This window comes from Acomys minous (assembly GCF_964271855.1).
Source record: "Acomys minous genome assembly, chromosome: 10".
NCBI lineage: Eukaryota > Metazoa > Chordata > Mammalia > Rodentia > Muridae > Acomys > Acomys minous.
Window position 1 is genome coordinate 69,351,689 of NC_140491.1, and position 18,287 is coordinate 69,369,975.

Sequence of the window (18,287 nt, forward strand, 5' to 3'; positions counted from 1 at the left end):
AACGAAAAGCTGGTGTCCCTAAGAGGAGCCACAGCGCAGAGCGAGCATGTAAGGGTCCTCAGGGAGCAGGACAGAATTCCTTAATTTAGCTAGCTGCACAATTTACCCACCTAACACTTCGCTTAGGAAGTTTTGTTTTCATGACCAGCTTGGAGAAGTTTAAGGAGGCAGAGGTGGGCCACATGGATCCCCCCCCAAAGTCTTAGACTTCCCAGGTAACCTGCCACACCCATTTTTGGGCTCAACGGTTCAGATTCTTTTCCTGAACTGTGACAACATTGACAAAAACAACTTAAGGAAGAAAAGGTTTATCTTGGCTGAAGGTATCGTACATATGTCAGGGAACCTCAGGCAGGTGGTCCCATCACATCCTCGGTGAGAAGAAAGGAATGAATTAAGCTATGTTGCTCAGTCCCTTTTCTCCATCCGGGATCCCGCTCAGGGAATAGTGCCGCCCACAGTGGGCGAGTCCCTCTGCCTCCGTTAATGTAGCCATGGTAACCCCCATAGGCATGCTCAGATGCCCCCCTAGACCATGTCAAATCCACAACATGGCATCTACCTTAGTGAAGACCAAGGAGCAGGAAGGCCAGGAGAGTCAAGGGCTATATGGGGTTAGGCCTGTCGCTCTTGTCTAGGATTTCCTGGACGTGGGGGCTGTAGAGCGTGAGTTCACATCTGCTATAATAGAATCATCCTTCTTATATATTGGACCCATGGGCACACCTCCCATGTATCCTCACTCAGCCTGGCACCTGTGCGCTTGGGAATTCACATTCGTTCATAGACGTCAACCCTCTTTGGAAGTCCCAGTTTCCTCTTTGGTGTGTGTGGCCAAAGACCCTGATGCTTTGCGGAACATGACACAGAGGCACACCTGCTAAGTTAGCGAGTAGGTCTCTCGTGACTTTTCTCCCAGGCTCCTCCCTTCTATGAAGGGGTAAGACAGGGTTTCTCCGTGTAGCCCTGCCTGGCCTGAACTCACTCTGTAGACTGGGCTGGCCCTGAACTCACAGAGATCTGCCTGCCTCTGCCTCCAGAGGAGTGCTGGGTTTAAAGATGCCCGCCACCACTGCCCAGCCGGATAGTAGACTTTCAAGGCCTTGGGTAGACCCTGTCTCACCTCGTCCGCTGCAGCCCCACCCCAAGTCTTTTGTTCTCTTCACCAAAGCTCATCTATGCTGAGTCCCATTTCCCCCAGATGTCCATGGCTGAGTCTCCCATAAGTGATGTTAACTTTCTGAAGACATTCCTGATGGAGCCACACTTGTAAGAAATCAGGAGGGTCTTTAAACAAAAAGCTAATTTGTCCTCTGTAGGTAACTCTGGTGGGCTACAGAACCCACCTGGTGGCAACATTGTGCAATTGCAGGCTCAGCTGCCTCAGGCTTGTGTGCAGGCGGACTGCTTTTGCTGAGGTGTGAAAACTGCCTCTATAATGCCAAGAGAAACAGATGTGGACCGTGATCCTGAAGGGTTTGCACACTAGGTGAAAGGTCGCACTGAGAAGCTTTACCTCTGATGCTTGCAACCCCAAGAAGAGACTTCTAGCCCCTTTCCCGGAGAGCACAGCTCCCCAACACACACACACATACACACACACACACACACACACACACACACACAGAGAGAGAGAGAGAGAGAGAGAGAGAGAGAGAGAGAGAGAGAGAGAGAGAGAGAGAGAGAAGCTTGCAAGTTTTTTTTTTTTCGAGACAGGATTTCTCTGTGTAGCCTTGACTGTCCTGGACTTGCTTTGTAGACCAGGCTGGCCTCAAACTCACAGCGATCCGCCTGCCTCTACTTCCCAAGTGCTGGGATTAAAGGCGTGCGCCACCATCGCCTGGCTGGCTTGCAAGTTTTGAGACACTTTCTGCAAACTAGCCCCACAGTCAGACACTTGAACAAGTGCATTCTGAGAATGTCCCCACACACGGACAAGCTGAGCTCCCTCTCCCCCCACCCCCCACCCCCCACCCCCTCAACCCCCCCCCCCCCCGTTCCCAGTGCCCTTTTATTTGATGTCCTTGTGAAATATGGACATAGCAGATCACGTGCTTGTGCCATTCAACCATCAAGCGCCAAGCAGGAGGTCAGAATCAATACAAATTCAAAGTACACTGAATCCTTGTGGGCTGTGGATAAAGTCCTTTGGACTGAATCTTCAGTGTGACTGGGTTTTCATGGCCTGACCCCTAAAAGCATGACCTTTGGGGTCAGACACCTGAGCTGGGTAACTCTGGTTGTCCTGGAACTCACAGGCTGGCCTAGAACTCACAGAGAGCCATCTCCCTCTGCCTCCAGAAGGCTGGCTAAAAGAAAACATTAAGTTTTCTTTTTCTTTCTTTCTTTCTTTTTTTTTTTTCAAGATAGAGTTTCTCTGTGTAGCTTTACTGTCCTGGGCTTACATTGTAGACCAGGCTGTCCTCGAACTCACAGTGATCCCCCTGCCTCTGCCTCCCAAGTGCTGAGATTAAAGGCGTGCACCACCACACTCGGCTAAGAAAACACTTAATTGGGGGCTTTCTGGCAGCTGTAGAGGGCTAGTTCATAGTTCATAGGTGGGAAGCAGACAGGCACGGCGCTGGAGCAGAAGCTGAGAGCTTTACATCCTGGCTTACAGGCAGCAGGCAGAGGGAGGGACACTGGGCCTGGCGTGGGCTTTTCAAAGCTCACTCCCAGTGACACATGCCCTCCAACAAGGCCACACCCTCTTTCTCATCCTCCCAAACAGCTCATCAACTGGGGACTACACATTCAAATATAGAAGTCTATAGAAGGCAAGCATTCCCATTTCAACCACCACACTTGCCTTCTAGAATACTTTTGTTTGTTTGTTTGTTGTTTTTGGAGACAGGGCTTCTCTGTGTAGCCTTGGCTGTCCTGGAGTCACTTTGTAGACCAGGCCGGCCTCGAACTCACAGCAGTCCGCCTGCCTCTGCCTCCTGAGTGCTGGGATTAAAGGCGTGCGCCACCACACCTGATCCAGAATACTTTTTATCACTTTATTTCTTTTCTGGTTTTTAAAAAATATTTATTTATTATATATACAGTGCTCTGTCTTCATGCACACCTGCAGGCCAGAAGAGGGTACCAGATCACAGTATAGATAGTTGTGAGCCGCCATGTGGTTGCTGGGAATTGAACTCAGGACCTCTGGAAGAGCAGTTAGTGTTCTTAACCACTGAGCCATCTCTCCAGCCCTCTTTTCTGGTTTTCGAGACAGGGTCCTCTCTATATCCCGTGCTGGTCTTGAATTCACTAGGTAGCCCAGGATGGCTTTGAACACAAAGAAATCCTCCTGCCTCAGCCTCCTGAATGCTGAGATGCCTGTCACATGCCACTCTGCATGGCAAGTTCTCTCTGGAGAAGCAAGCTTTGATGTCGTACAACTCCTTTCTTCTTTAGGGCCCAAGCCCCGGGCACCACACACACTAGGGAATAGTTGTCCTCACTCCAAGGCTGACCTGTGTTCTAGCTCTTCTTGTTCAGGAACCCCACCCCCACCCCCAGCCCCCTCCCACCCGTCACAGATTATTCTAGACAGAGGGCAAAGGTCTGAGTTTGCAACCATACTCAGCCATTTACTGTGTGATCTTGGGCAATGTACTACCATCCCTGTGCCTCAAACTTCACTTGTGGGACTTGGGGTGATATTTAGCTTGAAGGATGTCACAGGATAACAGGTATAAACAAACACAGTACATGAGTGTGGGCCCGGTATATAGTAGGTGCTCAGTAAATACAAGACTGTCTTTGGTAGCTGAGGGAGGTTGTAGCTTTTGCCAGCACCATCAACAACAACCCAGTACAGTCCTCAGAGAGCATCAATTACTCACTCCTTCAATCATCTCCTGTATTCTCTCCTCAGCTCTCCTGCACTAGGAGAGCAGATACCCTGAGCATGCCTTGGAGCTGGCCTGCTGGGACATGATTTGTGCATGGGTGGAGAAAGTTCCCGACAATAGCTGGCAAGTTGCCAGACCCAACTGCTTCCTTACCTCATAGCCACCTCAGGGGAGTCTGGTTTCTTCCACGTTCGCTCAGAGCTTCAGAGGCAAGTATTCCAGAAGGGCAGGAAAGCTGCACGGGCTGTCCTGACTGGGCCTTGGCGACACACTGGCACTTCTGACACATGCCTCTAGAGAGGCAGGCACGGGTCCAGCACATACAAGGGAAGGAATTGAAGAACGCGGGGACTGTGAAATGTTCATGGTCCTGCTGTAAACAAAACAAAACAAAACACTGGGGAAGTCGGGCGTGGTGGCGCACACCTGTAATCCCAGCACTCAGGGAGGCAGAGGCAGGCGGATCGCTGTGAGTTCTAGGCCAGCCTGGTCTATAGAGTGAGTGTAGGACAGCCAAGGCTACATAGAGAAATCCTGTCTCAAAACAAAACAAAACAAAACAAAACAAACAAATAAACAGCCCCCTGCATTTAGTATATGTGTGTGTGCAGTGTCTCTGTGTGTGTATGTTAAAATGTTTGCTGTACAGACATGAGAGCCTGAGTTCAGATCCCCAGCACACACATAAAACAGCGGGCACGGGGTGGAGGTGGGGTGGGTGGGTGGGGGCAAGTGCCGGTGCTGCAGAAGTGGCTGACTAAAGTGATGACTCCAAGTTCAACTAAGGCAGGATAGAAGGGCGGGGCAAACTATGGGGGCATCAGAGGGAAAAGGAGCCTCTTCTTGGGAATCTGGCTGAAGTATCTTGTCAACAAAGAAGAAAGAAACCCAGTACATAACAGCTGCATCAGGCCTTTCTCCCTTCCCAGCTGTAAGCCTCAATTTTCTAGAAATCTCACCAGAAACCCCACTTAAAACACAAGGATGTCCAGCACTCAGGAGGCAGGGGCAGGCGGATCGCTGTGAGTTCGAGGCCATCCTGGTCTACAAAGTGAGTCTAGGACAGCCAAGGCTACACAGAGAAACCCTGTCTTGACGCCCCCCCCCAACAAAACCCAAAACAAAGGAAAAAACAAAACAGAACAAACAACCCCCCCAAGGGTGTGCTCTAAATCGCTTGTGCAATCCTATTGGCTCCTGGCTTCACCTTATCAGATCATAGTTCCATTCAAGGCATCTTCAGAGGCACCCTATGACTGTGTTTTGAGACAGGGTTTCTGAAGGATGAAACTGGACCAGTGTTTTGGTCTAGGGGCCTTCCCCAGGCCTTGCAGCTTGGGTTAGGATGTCTCAAAGGACACCATCGCCCTCTTATGGCCATGCTGACTTAAAGGCTGCATCCCTCCAAGCAGGGAGAAGGGTGAGGCCCTGGCTACTCAGTGACTTCATGTCATAGGCTTCCTGGCAGGGTTGGCTTTCTTGATAAATGTAGTTGTGAGCGTTGCTTAGGGTAAGGAACGTTGACCCTTTGGAGATTTGCAAAAACTTGGCCAGACTTGTCTTCAGGAAGGAGAGGACCAGATTTACCTGACTCTTGATCACAGTGTGTGAGGCCTATCAGATGGTTTAGTTTCCTTTCGAGTCCTCGTTTAAGTGAAGAGCCATGCTGTTGATCCTGGGAGGTTGAAATGCAATATGCTGAGGCAGGGCATGGCAGCACATGCTTCTGGGGGAGGTCCCAACATTTGAGAGGCAGAGGTAGGCATATCTCTGTGAGTTCAAGGCCAGCTTGGTCTACATAGCAAGTTTAGACTAGCTACAGCTACACAGAGAGTCTTTATCTCAAAACGAACACATGACAGACAAATTCAGTGAGCTTCAAAGCTTGCAGGGCCAGGGTAAATGGGGGTTAGTGAGTCAATGGTGGGAGAAAGGGAGCTGCCTCTGTTAAGTAGGAGTTTCTGACAAAACCACAGGAGACACCCGTCATACCTTCCATCCAGGACTAGACGGCATCCACGCAGAGTGTAATCAAATATAAGCAAAGATCTTTGTGTTGTGTGTGCACGTGGGCCTCTCTACAGATATACTTGCCCTGCCACGTGTGGCTGGCTTTTATAACAGTCATCTTACAGAAGGGACACTCTCTCATCACTCAGAAGAAGTCCTTACTAAAGCACAGTGAAAGCTGTAGGGGCAGCAGGGAAGGACCCAAACCAGCGCCAAAGGGGCAGCTCTACTGTAGAACATAAGACCCGCTAGGTACGGTATTCAAAGGGCTCTGTCTTCTGCTCACAATGTGTTTCCTGTAAATCTTGTCTCCCCCCCCCCATCCTGAATCTATAGCATACAAAAAGTTATAGTGGCTTAGAGTTGGATGGAAAATCACTTGATGTGGTGGCACATGCCTTTAATCCTAGCACTGGGGCTGCAGAGGCAGGTGGATAGTTGTGAGCGCAAGATGTACCAAGTGAGTCCTGGACAACAAGGGTGACCTACAGAAACCTTGTCTCAAAACAAACAACAAACAAAAAACTAAAACAAAACAAAAAGCAAAAACAACAGCACTGCCACCACCACCAACAACAACATTGAAAACACAACCTACACGAACTTGTGAGATCCCAGCACTTGGGAGTAGAAGCAGGAAGAGCTGGTGTTCAGCAGGGTTATCCTTGACTACACAAAGTTTAAGGCCATCCATACACGGGGCCCTTTCTCAAAAGCAAAAACAAAACTGGCATCCAAACACCAAACCAAACCAACGCCATATTCCATTACAAAGTGAGAATTCATTAGTGCTTGCTTGCCAATAGTAAACATGGTAGCTTGGCGCCCTCCCTCTCTCAGGTTAACTTCATGACTGCCAGTAGTCAACATGGCCGCCACGCCATACATTCCCATTGGCCGCTGCTCTAAAAGTAGGCGGGAGTTGTTGCGTCGGTGTAGAGCTGCGCCTGCGCAAGTCATTGGCGCCAAGATGGCGATGGAGATGAGGCTTCCTAAGGCTCGCAAGCCTCTAGGTGAGAGCCTGGGCCGCGACTCTAAGAAACACTTGGTGGTGCCAGGGGACACGATCACCACGGATACAGGCTTCATGCGGTACGTGAGGATTCGGGGGCAGGGGATCCTAAGGCCTCAGGTGGCAGCTGCAGCGCTCTCTGCACGTGGCCTGCTGCCCCGGAACCCAGGCCTCCTGCCCCCTTGCGTCTTAAGTCACCCAGGTCACACATCCGAGCGTCCATACCGGTCCCCTGCTTTCCGCGCGTAGTGCTTCTGACTCCCTGCAGCTCGAGCGCTCCCATCTCAGCCCCTGATTGCTTCCTTTGACCCAATGGCGTCCGGAAATCTTGGACCCTCAGCCTGAAACTAGATTTTTGAGCCTAACTGGGGAGGGCTGAGAGCAGGACCCTTCTTACAGGCTTCTGAAGGGACAGTGGACGTTGCTGGCTTGGTCATCTCTCTCAGTGGCACCTCAGTGAGGAGCCGGGTTTTGGTGTGTCCCTCCCCCGCGCGGTACAACAAACTTAGCATGTCAAGGCAGAACGTCTTGTGGTAGTCAGGGCTCTGCAGCCGGCCAACAGCATCGTTATCCTTAGCCGCAGCACCCTGCTAAGATCAGCATCCTCACCTGTAGGGCAGAAAAGGAGACTCCACAGTTGTATTATCACCAAAGATAAATCCGCGTTAGAAGCCAGTCTCCCCATTGTTCTGTGTCTGTGTCTCTGTCTCTGTCTCTGTCTCTGTCTCTGTCTCTGTCTCTGTGTCTCTGTCTCTGTCTCTGTCTCTGTCTCTCTCTCTCTCTCTCTCTCTCTCTCTCTCTCTCTCTCTCTCTCTCTCTCTCACTCACACACACACACACACACACACACACACACACGTCTGAGGTGTGGCCACCACACCTCTTATTTCTTTTGGTACAAATGAGGTTATAGTGTTTATAGCATTGCCTCTAAGCTTTAAGTTTGAAATTATCAGATGGTAGAAATCTTAAGTTTCATTCCTGTATACTCTCAGAATATACCCAACATACTCTCGGGTATTGGGGTACAAAAGTGAAAATTTGTATTCTGGTGGAGTTTGTGACCCAGCTAGGAGACGTAAACAGTAAATGCCACAAAGGAAGTTGTAAAATGTGGGGTCCGGGGTAATTGGGACTAGGGTGGAGGAGGCGGCAGTGGGGAGGGCCCCTGTGTTGTCTTGGGATACTGGGGGCAGGTTGTTGGAAAGTGACCTCTGAGCACAACGCTTTAGGATGCGGAGATGGCCATGTGGCTCTCAGAGGAGCGAGTGCATTAGGCTCAGGGCTGGAGGAGCCTGTTAGGTTTGAGGAACACGCTCTAGATGGGGGAGATCACTTCCGGTGTGACCCTGGTGTCCTTCCTTTGTGCTCTTGTCCTTCCACAGGGGCCATGGGACATACATGGGGGAGGAGAAGCTCGTTGCATCCGTGGCTGGCTCTGTGGAGAGAGTGAACAAGCTAATCTGTGTGAAAGCCTTGAAAACCAGGTGAGGACCCAGGTGTGTATCTCTTGGAGCATCTGGGGTGTACACAAGCCTTTCCCACCTTCCTATATCTCCACAATTGGTCCTGCTGCAGGCCTGCCGTGCTGAATGTTGCTGTTTGTCGGAGTTAGCTTACAGCTGCCAACTTGACACAAATCTAGAGTTATCTGATAAGCTGGAACCAAAACTGAAGAATCCACCTCCATCACACTGGCCTGTGGGCATGTCTGTGGGGCGTTTTCTTAGTTGGTAGTTGGTGTAGGAGGGCACAGCCCACAGTGTGCAGTGACATCCCAGGGCAGGTGGGCCTGGGATGTGTAAGAATGCTGGTGAGGGCCGGGCATGGTGGCGCACGCCTTCAATCCCAGCACTTGGGAGGCAGAGGCAAGCTGATCTCTGTGAGTTCGAGGCCAGCCAGGGCTATGTCAGACTGAGCCTGGGATGCAGGCCAGCAAGCAGTGTTCCTCTGGTCTCTGCTTCAGTTCTGGCCTCCGGGTTCCTACCGTGGCATTCCTTGACGATGGAGTATGATCTGTGAGCCGAATAAAGCCCTTCCTTCCTCGGTTGCTCATGGTTCTATATGTATCATGGTAAAACAGAAGGCAACATAGGGCACTGTGTGAAGGAAAGTAGCGTGGGCCTCAAGGGTTTCCTTGTGTCACTTGGTCCCTCCAAGCCTTGGTTACTTTGCTTTTCAGCACTGTAAAGAAAAGAGCCACCTCAGGAGTTGTTATTAGGATTCAGTGAGTGGCATGGGCTGGAGAGAGGGCTCCAGAGGATCCAGGTTCAATTCCCAGCACCCACATGGTAGCTCACAACTGTCTATAACTCCAGCGTAATGCCTGGGTCTTTTTGTTGTTGTTGTTTTTGTTTTTGTTTTTCGAGACAGGGTTTCTCTGTGTAGCCTTGGCCATCCTGGACTCACTTTGTAGACCAGGCTGGCCTCGAACTCACAGCGATCCGCCTGCCTCTGCCTCCCGGAGTGCTGGGATTAAAGGCGTGCGCCACCACGCCCGGCCCTAATGCCTGGGTCTTATCTAGAATATTTCACCCTTAGAATCAGGGTGAGGGGCCAGCAGGGGGCCTGAGCCAACCAGGCAGTGGGGAGATGATGGTTCTCGCATCCATGGAAGGTGACCTGTTTCAGAATCTTTTTCCTCCTCTGCTTGGTGACAGACTCATCTGTATTCATAGACAGGTACCCCGTGTGTTTTTTGTTTGTCACATAATCAAAGTTAGGACTGCAATCTAAAGGATAGCTAATGAAGTCTACACAGAGAGATTCGGAAGTTCCCAGGTCTGAATTGTAGTTATACCTATTTGCTAAAAACGATGCCTGATGAAGCCCCTTCTGTTTGCTCAGTCTCAAACAGCACTTGGTGTGGCCAGCCCGCTGGCTGCTGGGTAACCTTGTTTTCTCTTGCAGGTATAATGGAGAAGTAGGAGACATCGTAGTGGGGAGAATCACAGAGGTAAAGTGGATTTTGTTTGTTTGTTTTGTTTTGTTTTTCGAGACAGGGTCTCTCTGTGTTAGCCTTGGCTTCCCTGGACTCACTTTGTAGACCAGGCTAGCTTCAAACTCACAGCGATCTGCCTGCCTCTTGAGTGCTGGGATTAAAGGCATGCGCCACCACGCCCGGCAAGGATTTTTTAAAAAAGATTTATTTATTTATTATTATGAACACAGTGCTCTGCTTGCATGTACACCTGCAGGCCAGAAGAGGGCACCCGATCTCATTACAGATGGTTGTGAGCCACCATGTGGTGGCTGGGAATTGAACTCAGGATCTTTGGAAGAGCAGTCAGTGCTCTTAACCTCTGAGCCATCTCTCCAGCCCCTAAAGTGGATGTTTTACAAAGTGAAGGAGGCTGGTGGCTCGGGCATGGGACCCCCATCCTGTCACGGTGAAAAAGAAGAAGAAACCCTTTGATCTGGTGAGATTTCCCCTGCGTCTCCCTCACAGGTCCAACAGAAGAGGTGGAAGGTGGAGACCAACTCCAGGCTGGATTCTGTCTTGCTCCTGTCATCCATGAACCTGCCTGGCGGGGAGCTGGTAAGCGCTCACCTGCCCTAGAACCATCCAGTTGAGCTGTGGGGCCATTGTTGTCTCTACACTGAGGTTGTTATGGTTTTGTCATCGAGCCTCCTGGCCCTCTGCTCCGAACACAGGCAGTAGCTGGTGTGTGGTACCACCAGAAACGCCCATGGTGCGGGGCCCAGGAGGATGCTGGGAAGAGGCTCCTGGACCTCGGTGCTCGGTTCATTTCTTGGTGCCTCGGCCTTGCACAGGGGAGGTGCCCCTTGAAGGGCTGGTCTTGGCTTGCTTGCTTCTTACCTTTTTTGGAGGGTAAAGTGGGGTGGGGTTGAGACAGGGTTTCTCTGTGTAGCCTCAGCTATCCTGGAACTCGCTCCATAGACCAGGCTGGCCTGGAAACTCACAGAGGTCTGCCTGCCTCTGCCTTCCGAGTGCTGGGATTAAAACGGTGTGGCACTGTGCCCTGCTTGTCCTTAGTTCTCAGTGACTTGAATGGCACCTGGTTATTGTGGACGTGACAGCCTTTTGTCCATATTATGGTTTAGTCTAGCTTATGTCTCAGGGGCTCCTTGAGCTGCGGCCTACGGAGAATGCCAGAATAAATAAAAGAAGCACAACTGAGTCCCTTGGTTTTTTTGTTGATTTTGTTTGTTTATTTGTTTGCTTGTTTTCGAGACAGGGTCTCTCTGTGTTAGCCTTGCCTGTCCTGGACTCACTCACTTTGTAGACCAGGCTGGCCTTGAACTCACAGCGATCCACCTGCCTCTGCCTCCAGAGAGCTGGGATTAAAGTCATGCACCACTGCTTCCGGCTACAACTGAGTACCTTAAACAGCTTATAGATTGGTGGAGGATAGAAGATAAATGGTGGCCGGGGACCAGAGAAACTCAGGGAGCAGAGAGTGGCCATCTTATGGGAGGACCTTGGAGTCAGAGTTAGCAGGGGTTGGGGACTCTGAGGTGAAGGCGGATATGTATGAGGTGTGGTGGGTGAGCAGGGAAACAGGCTCAGTGAACTTCTGAGGAGAGCGACTGTGGTCTCCCTTGCTCCCACCAGAAGCTCGGTTACCTCTTGTCATACTTCCTCATGTTAAAATACCATGGTTGGCTTCCAGGAAAAAGGAGCCATGGAGAGATCGCTTCCTGCATGAGGCTTATGGCACATGGTCATTTTTTTGTGTTTCAGAGGAGAAGGTCTGCGGAGGATGAGCTGGCCATGAGAGGCTTCTTACAGGAAGGGGACCTCATCAGTGTATCCTGTACCTTCCGTGCTCTCCCACAGGGCTGTGGGAGAGGAGCGGAACCTCACAGGGGTGGAGTCCTGGGTCGCGGCCAGGGCCCGGCTGCTGCTCTGCTCGTTCTCCTCAGCTCAGAACTCTCTGCCCTGGGTTTTGTAACTTGGGATCCACGGGGAAGCTAGACACTGGTCTTTCCCTTTTTAGCAAAGGTAGCCCAGGCTGGCTTGTGTCCCCTGGGCTGGCCTCAGATGTATGCGTTTCTGTCTCAGCTTTCTGAGTACTGAGATTCAGGCATAGGCCATCAGTCCTGGCTTCCACCCAGATCTCCTTTTTCATTTAAAAAAGTATATTGATTCTATTTCTTTATTTCTCTGTCCAATCACTGCTGTTGTGTGCATGTGGAGGTCAGAGGACAACATGCGGGTGTTGGTTCTCCCGTGTGGATCTAAGGGACAGAATTCAGATTCTTAGGCTTGATGGAAGTGTCTACGCACTGAGCCATCTCACCAGCCCTCCCGTTTTCTGAATGATATGAACGCGTATCCATGCAAAGATTGTATTCAGGTGCTCTTGCCAACCAAGGGGAAAGTGAGGCCCGTCTGAGATGGGCAGGGTGGCTGTTCGTTATGGGAGGGAAAGCTGGATACAGGCAGGTGGAGCATGAGTGGGTTGCCAAGGCTACCGCTGTTCCTGTTGTTCCTTCATCACCTGGGCAGGCGGAGGTCCAGGCGGTGTTCTCAGATGGCGCTGTTTCTCTGCACACGCGGAGCCTGAAGTATGGAAAGGTAAGTCAGGCCGGGAGGCTCCAAGGCCAGTCCCGTGGCCCCGCAGCTCCCTGGCACGCTGCCCTAAGTCCTGGTCGTAGCTGGCTGCGGCGTCACGGTCTGCAGGCCCAGTGCCCTGGAAACTGAAGTAGGAGAACAAAAACTGGAGCCAGCCTGGGCTACAGAGACAGCAGAAAGTGACAACACAGGACTCAGTGGTGAGAGGAGGGACTTCTGCTGCTGGTGGCAGGGCCAAGGGTGATTGATGCCCTAAATCCCTTTCCTCCTGAGGAGCCTGTTGTGGCAGAGGCCCTCTGCTCGGGGCTGTGAGGCTCTGCTCCCTCTGGGGGATGCTCAGCCCAGCACTCAGAGGCTGCTTGCAGAGCCATGTCTGCAGTACAGTCAACACAGTGGGCATTGCTGCTAGCAAAGATGGATTTCCCATCTGAGCCTCTAAATGAATTTTGTCCATCACTGAGGTTTTTTATTTTAAAGATTTATCTATTTTTTATTTTATATAATACAATGCTCTGCCTGCATGTACACCTGCATGTCAGAAGAGGGCATTAGGTCACATTATAGATGGTTGTGAGCCACCATGTGGTGGCTGGGAATTGAACTCAGGACCTCTGGAAGAGCAGACAGTGCTCTTAACCTCTGAGCCATCTCTCCAGCTCCCGAGGTTATTCATATTAAAGACAGTATGCTTCCTTGGACACATTAGGGCATATTGTTTCTTGTCTCATCATTTTCTGAGAGTAATAAAAAAGCTGTGTCCTTTAATGAAGTGGCAGCTGTCAGCATTTTCTTGAACATGTCCTTGAAGTAGGAGGTGCTGTTGACCCGTCCTTATTGGCATGTAGGCCAGGCATGGTTTGCCATCTCATGAGTGGCATGGCAGTTTGAGGTTAAGATCCATACTAGGGTCATGGACTGGAACTGTTACGGGGCCAGTGGGAGACTCCTCATTGGCTCTAGATTCTGTAGTGGCCAGCACACTTGCCCTGGATTAGAAGGCAAAGGGACGTGACAGTATTGACAGCTACCTTCTTTTAATTAAAATGTGCAGCCTGGTGGTGGTGGTGGTGCACACCTTTAATCCCAGCACTCAGGAGGCAGAGGCAGTCAGCTCTCTGAGATCGAGGCCTGCCAGGTCTACAAAGTGAGTTAGTTACAGGACATCCAGGGCTACACAGAGAAACCCGGTCTCAGAAAAACAAAAACAAAATAATGATAATAAAATAGTTTAAAAACATTAAAATGTACATGCCATGGCTCATGTGTGGAGGTCAGAGGACATCTTGCAGGGGTTGGCTATCTTGTGCTATGTGGCTCCTGGGATTGAATTTACCTTGTCAGGCTTGACAGCAGGCCCCTTTACCACCATCTCACCAACCTGACTGCCACTTTCTCTGGGATCTGTAAATAGCCATGAGCCAGAAATGTTTCCTGCAAGGCGCATGCTCTGTGCCCTGGGCGACAGCAGTGTCCGTAGGAAGGACAGTGATGGGGGTACACTGGGACGTGTATTCTGGAGCCTACTTTGCATTCATCTCACTGCTTGATCTTTTTGGTGGGGGAATGGGGTCCCCTAGATAGCTCAGCCGGCCTGGTATTAAGTGAGCCTCTTGCCCCAGCCTCTCGAATGCTGTGCTTCCCTACCTTGGTTGATTTCCTTTTGGTACAGGGTCTCATGTAGCCCAGGCTGGCCTCAGCCTCCCTTATAGGCGCGTGCTGCCATGCCTGCCTTACGGTCTGTCTCTTTAGCTAGGTCAGGGAGTTTTAGTCCAGGTCTCTCCTTCCCTGGTGAAGAGACAGAAGACTCACTTCCATGACTTGCCGTGTGGTGCCTCAGTTATTCTGGGAAACAACGGTTTCATCTGGATCTACCCGACGCCTGAGCACAAGGATGAGGATGCCGGAGGCTTCATTGCAAACCTGGAGGCGAGTGAGCATTTTAGTGGTTGGTTGTGAGTCCCCTATGCTTTTGTGGTAGGTGGAGTCTGTTGTCCTGTGTGTGTGTGTGTGTGTGTGTGAGACAGGTTGGGTTATCATGTACCATGGCACATGTAGAGGTCAGAGGACAACTTCCTGCCATTGACCTTTGCCCTTCTCTATCTTGTTTAAGACAGTCTCTTTGCTAGCTGCCTATGAGTGACTGAAGATTTTCCAGTGGGTGTGGTAGGATTACAGACACGCTTTGTCAGCTTTTATGTGGGTTTTGGGGATCCTGCTTAGTAAGTGTTTTCACCTACGAGCCCTGTTGCACTTTTATATCAATAGTCTTGTACCATTTAACATCTAGGATGTTTTCTGAGAACTGCAGTGTTGGGTGAGTATCACTGTAGAGCACAAAGATGCTGCAGCACTGCAGTGGTGGTGGCGTGGGAGGCCGCTGCATCTGTGTGAGCTGCCGGTACCTGCAGTGCTGCTTGTGGCTCGCTCGGTTGCTGTGTGCTACATTGACTGCAGAAACTGCTGGGCTTTGGATGAGTCTGAGCTAGAGAGTATTTGTGGCACCTGATTGTCCTCCCTGCCCTTAAGAGATGAACTCAGTGGCTGCCTTGAGCTTTCAAGGTGGCAGTGGCAGGGGAATAGCCAAACAGCCACCAAAGAAGCAGCAGGGCTCCAATTCAAACTCTAGAACCCATGTGACAATGTCAGATGCGTTGGTGCACATGGATGTGATCCCTGGGGCTCGTCTGCCAGTCAGCCTAGCCTAACTGGTGAGATCCAGTCTAATAAGATGCTGTTTCAAAGGAGGTGGGTGGGGCAGGGTGTGGTGGCGCACGTCTTTAATCCCAGCACTCTAGAGGCAGATCACTGAGTTCAAGGCAAGCCTCGTCTTCAAAGCGAATCTAGGACAGCCAAGGCTACGCAGAGAAACCCTGTCTCGGAAAAAAAAAATCAAAGGAGGTGGGTGGCATTCCTAGGATGACACCCGAGGTTGTCCTCTGACCTTTGCGTGCATGGGAACTCACAAGCATATGCACACACGAACTTGTACGTGTACACATTTAAAAGATTCCACAGTGTGCTGTTTGGGTGGCATAGAGTTCCATGGTGGAAATGAATGTGATTTCTTCTGTGGCTTCTGGGACTATTGGCTTATTTGGATCCTGTATTTTTTTTCCCTTCCCCTTTGTGTTTGGGGTGTAGCCTGTATCCCTTAGTGATCGAGAGGTGATCTCCCGGCTCCGGAACTGCATAGTCCTGCTGGTAACTCAGAGAATGATGCTGTACGACACCAGCATCCTGTACTGCTATGAGGCTTCCCTTGCACATCAGGTACTTCACCCAGACCCCTTCCCTGTGTGTGAGCTGTTGCGTTAGCACTCCTCTTTCCTTCTCATACCCTGGGGCCGGAACTGGACTGGACACAGCCTTAATGAGTCCCTCTGAGATATTTCCAGGGTTTGTTCTCAGTGTCTAAGTCCCATGCTAGGGATGCAGATAGGATGAGGGTAGCAGGCAGGAATTTTTTTCTTTTCTTTTCTTTTCTTTTGGTACAATAATAGCTTTCATCTTGCCTGTCCCAAAATTCATATGTCTTCTTGATTTTTTTTTTTTAAGTCAACAGAAAGATTTTTCTTGATTAAAAAAAATATTTTAGCCAAGCCTCCCTTCCTCATTCTGGTTGACTTGCTGTTCCACGTGTGGCTATTTCTTAATGAGCACATACCGTTCTCTGTTTTTCTTCAGATCAAAGATATCTTAAAGCCAGAAATCATGGAGGAGATCATGCTAGAAACACGCCAGAGGCTTTTGGACCAGGAGGGATGAGGCCAGGTGCCGAGGATGGGACTGCGCACCTCTCTGGAGCAGTTATGGGTGAAAAGGCTGCTGTGTGGTCCCCACGTGTGGCCCAGGGAGGATCCGACAAGCACATTGCCCATCTGCAGTGGCGCAGCGGAGCCAGGCCTGTCCTCTCGTGTTCTGGGACAAAGCCAGGGTGGAAGCCAGTGGTGGCTTGGGGCGCTTGGACCCCAGGATAAGGGGTAGTTTAGGTCTCTCAGGGCACAGTGTCCCAGCCTGATGACTTCTCCTGGAATCGCTCAGAGACTCTGTCTTCCAGCCACGGCACACAGGGCCCCTTGAAACTGTCCAGCAGAAAACATGGTGGGCTGAGGGTGTAGCTCCTGGGTGGAGCACTTTCCTAACATGTTCAAGGCCCGAAGTTCAACCCCAGAAAAAAGAGCCAAAGAAAAAGAAAGATGTGGCCATGGCAGCGGGAACGGTCTGTTTAGACTTCTACTCCATCTCATTTAATGCACCAGGTGTGGTTGGGGAAAACTGGAAGAGTTAGGCCTGCAGTCGAATGGATGTGAGCGTAAACTGAGCCAGCGGCCTTTGTGTTCCTCCTGGTGACGGGGTGAGGGATCCATACCCTCTGCCTGGGCTTCCTTCCCCTTGTGTGTGAGCTGTTTGTTTCTTTAGCATCATCTCAGGTCCTTCAACATGTCCACAGCAGGAACTGGCCTTAAGAAGACTGCCTTAAGGAGTGCCTGGATTGTTCCCTGAGATGTTCCTCTATCCTGCTTGTCCTGCGTGGGAGGGTGCTTTGTAAGACGCTGATGACTGAGAGGAGAGTGTTCTGGGCCCACAGTGCTTCCTGATGTTCTGACAAAAACAGAAAACGTTGGAAAAAAGCCAAGTTGTTTCCTTGTGTAATTGACAAGGTGATATATTAACTTTTGAATAATTTGAAGTTGGAACAGGATACAAGTCCTCTGTATAGAGCACCAGGGCCTATGCTTTGTTTTCTTCTGACTGTTTAAAAATGGCCTAGCCAGTAATGGTAGCTCAGTAGTATGATTCTATATGGAGGCAGAGATGGGAGTTGGGGCCAACCTGGGCTGTACAGATTCACTAAACAAAACCAAAAAATGGTACCCTAATTTAGATTTCTCAGTTAGCATTACTTTTTAATTTACTTGTGTGCATGGGTGTGAGTGTGTGCATGTGGAAGTCAGGCGTGCTTGTAGGAGTCAGTTCTCTCCTCCCATGTGGGTCCCAGCGATCACACTGATGTCTGCAGGCTTGACCACAGTTGCCCCTGACCCCACTGAGCCATTAAACTGGCCCAAAACATTTGTTTATTTTTGCCAGACCTAGGGATGGAACCTAGGGCTTTGTGTATACTACTAGACAAGGGCAGTACTGAGCAGTGCCTGGTTCTTGAACGTTTTAGAAGCCTTGTTTGGATGCTGGGTATGGGGTACTCACCTTTCTTACCAGCACTCAGGAGGCAGAGGCAGGCAGATCTCTGAATCTGAGGCTAGCCTGGTCTACAGGGTGGTTTCCAAGACAGGGCTACACATAGAGACCCTATCTCAAAAAAAAACCAATAGCCAGGCAGTGGTGCTGTACTTTAATCCCAGCATTTGGGAGGCAAAGGGAGGCGGATCTCTGTGAGTTGGAGGCCAGCCTGGTCTACAAAGCGAGTCAGGACAGTCAAGTCTACACAGAGAAACCCTGTCTTGAAAACAAACAACCATAAATAAATAGACCCCCCCAAATAACAAAAAATCATGGTCATTTCATAAATGTATACAGTATATTTTGATCACATCCATCCCCTGCTTTCTCAGGCCCAACCCTGCAGCAAGTTGCCTTTCCGACTTCATCTTTTCTGTGTGGCCTTAGCTGTCCTGGAACTCACTGTGTTGACCAAGCTAGCCTGAAACTCAGATTTACCTGCCTCTCCTGAGCGCTGGGATTAAGAGATGCCTGGCTCCCCTTTTATCATTCTAAATAACCTACTGAGTCTAGTTAGTGCTGCCCACATAACCCAGGATATAGTCATGGCAGCTGAAGCTTGAGGTGGCTGGTCACATTGTACCCACAGTCAGGAGACGTGTGCTGTGCTTGGCTCACTTTGCCTTTCTATCTAGCCCAA

At 50.4% G+C, this 18,287-nt stretch overlaps 1 protein-coding gene across 1 annotated transcript; it reads left to right on the top strand.

Moving 5' to 3' along the window:
* The first annotated feature begins 6,796 nt into the window (after window positions 1-6,796).
* Window positions 6,797-17,286, top strand: EXOSC2 (exosome component 2). Its single transcript, XM_084797545.1, has 9 exons — window positions 6,797-6,947; window positions 8,253-8,354; window positions 9,778-9,823; window positions 10,316-10,405; window positions 11,573-11,638; window positions 12,341-12,409; window positions 14,156-14,332; window positions 15,548-15,676; window positions 16,091-17,286. The coding sequence occupies exons 1-9, from the start codon at window positions 6,826-6,828 to the stop codon at window positions 16,169-16,171; spliced, it is 882 nt and encodes a 293-aa protein (XP_084653671.1). The 5' UTR covers window positions 6,797-6,825; the 3' UTR covers window positions 16,172-17,286.
* Window positions 17,287-18,287: the final 1,001 nt, after the last annotated feature.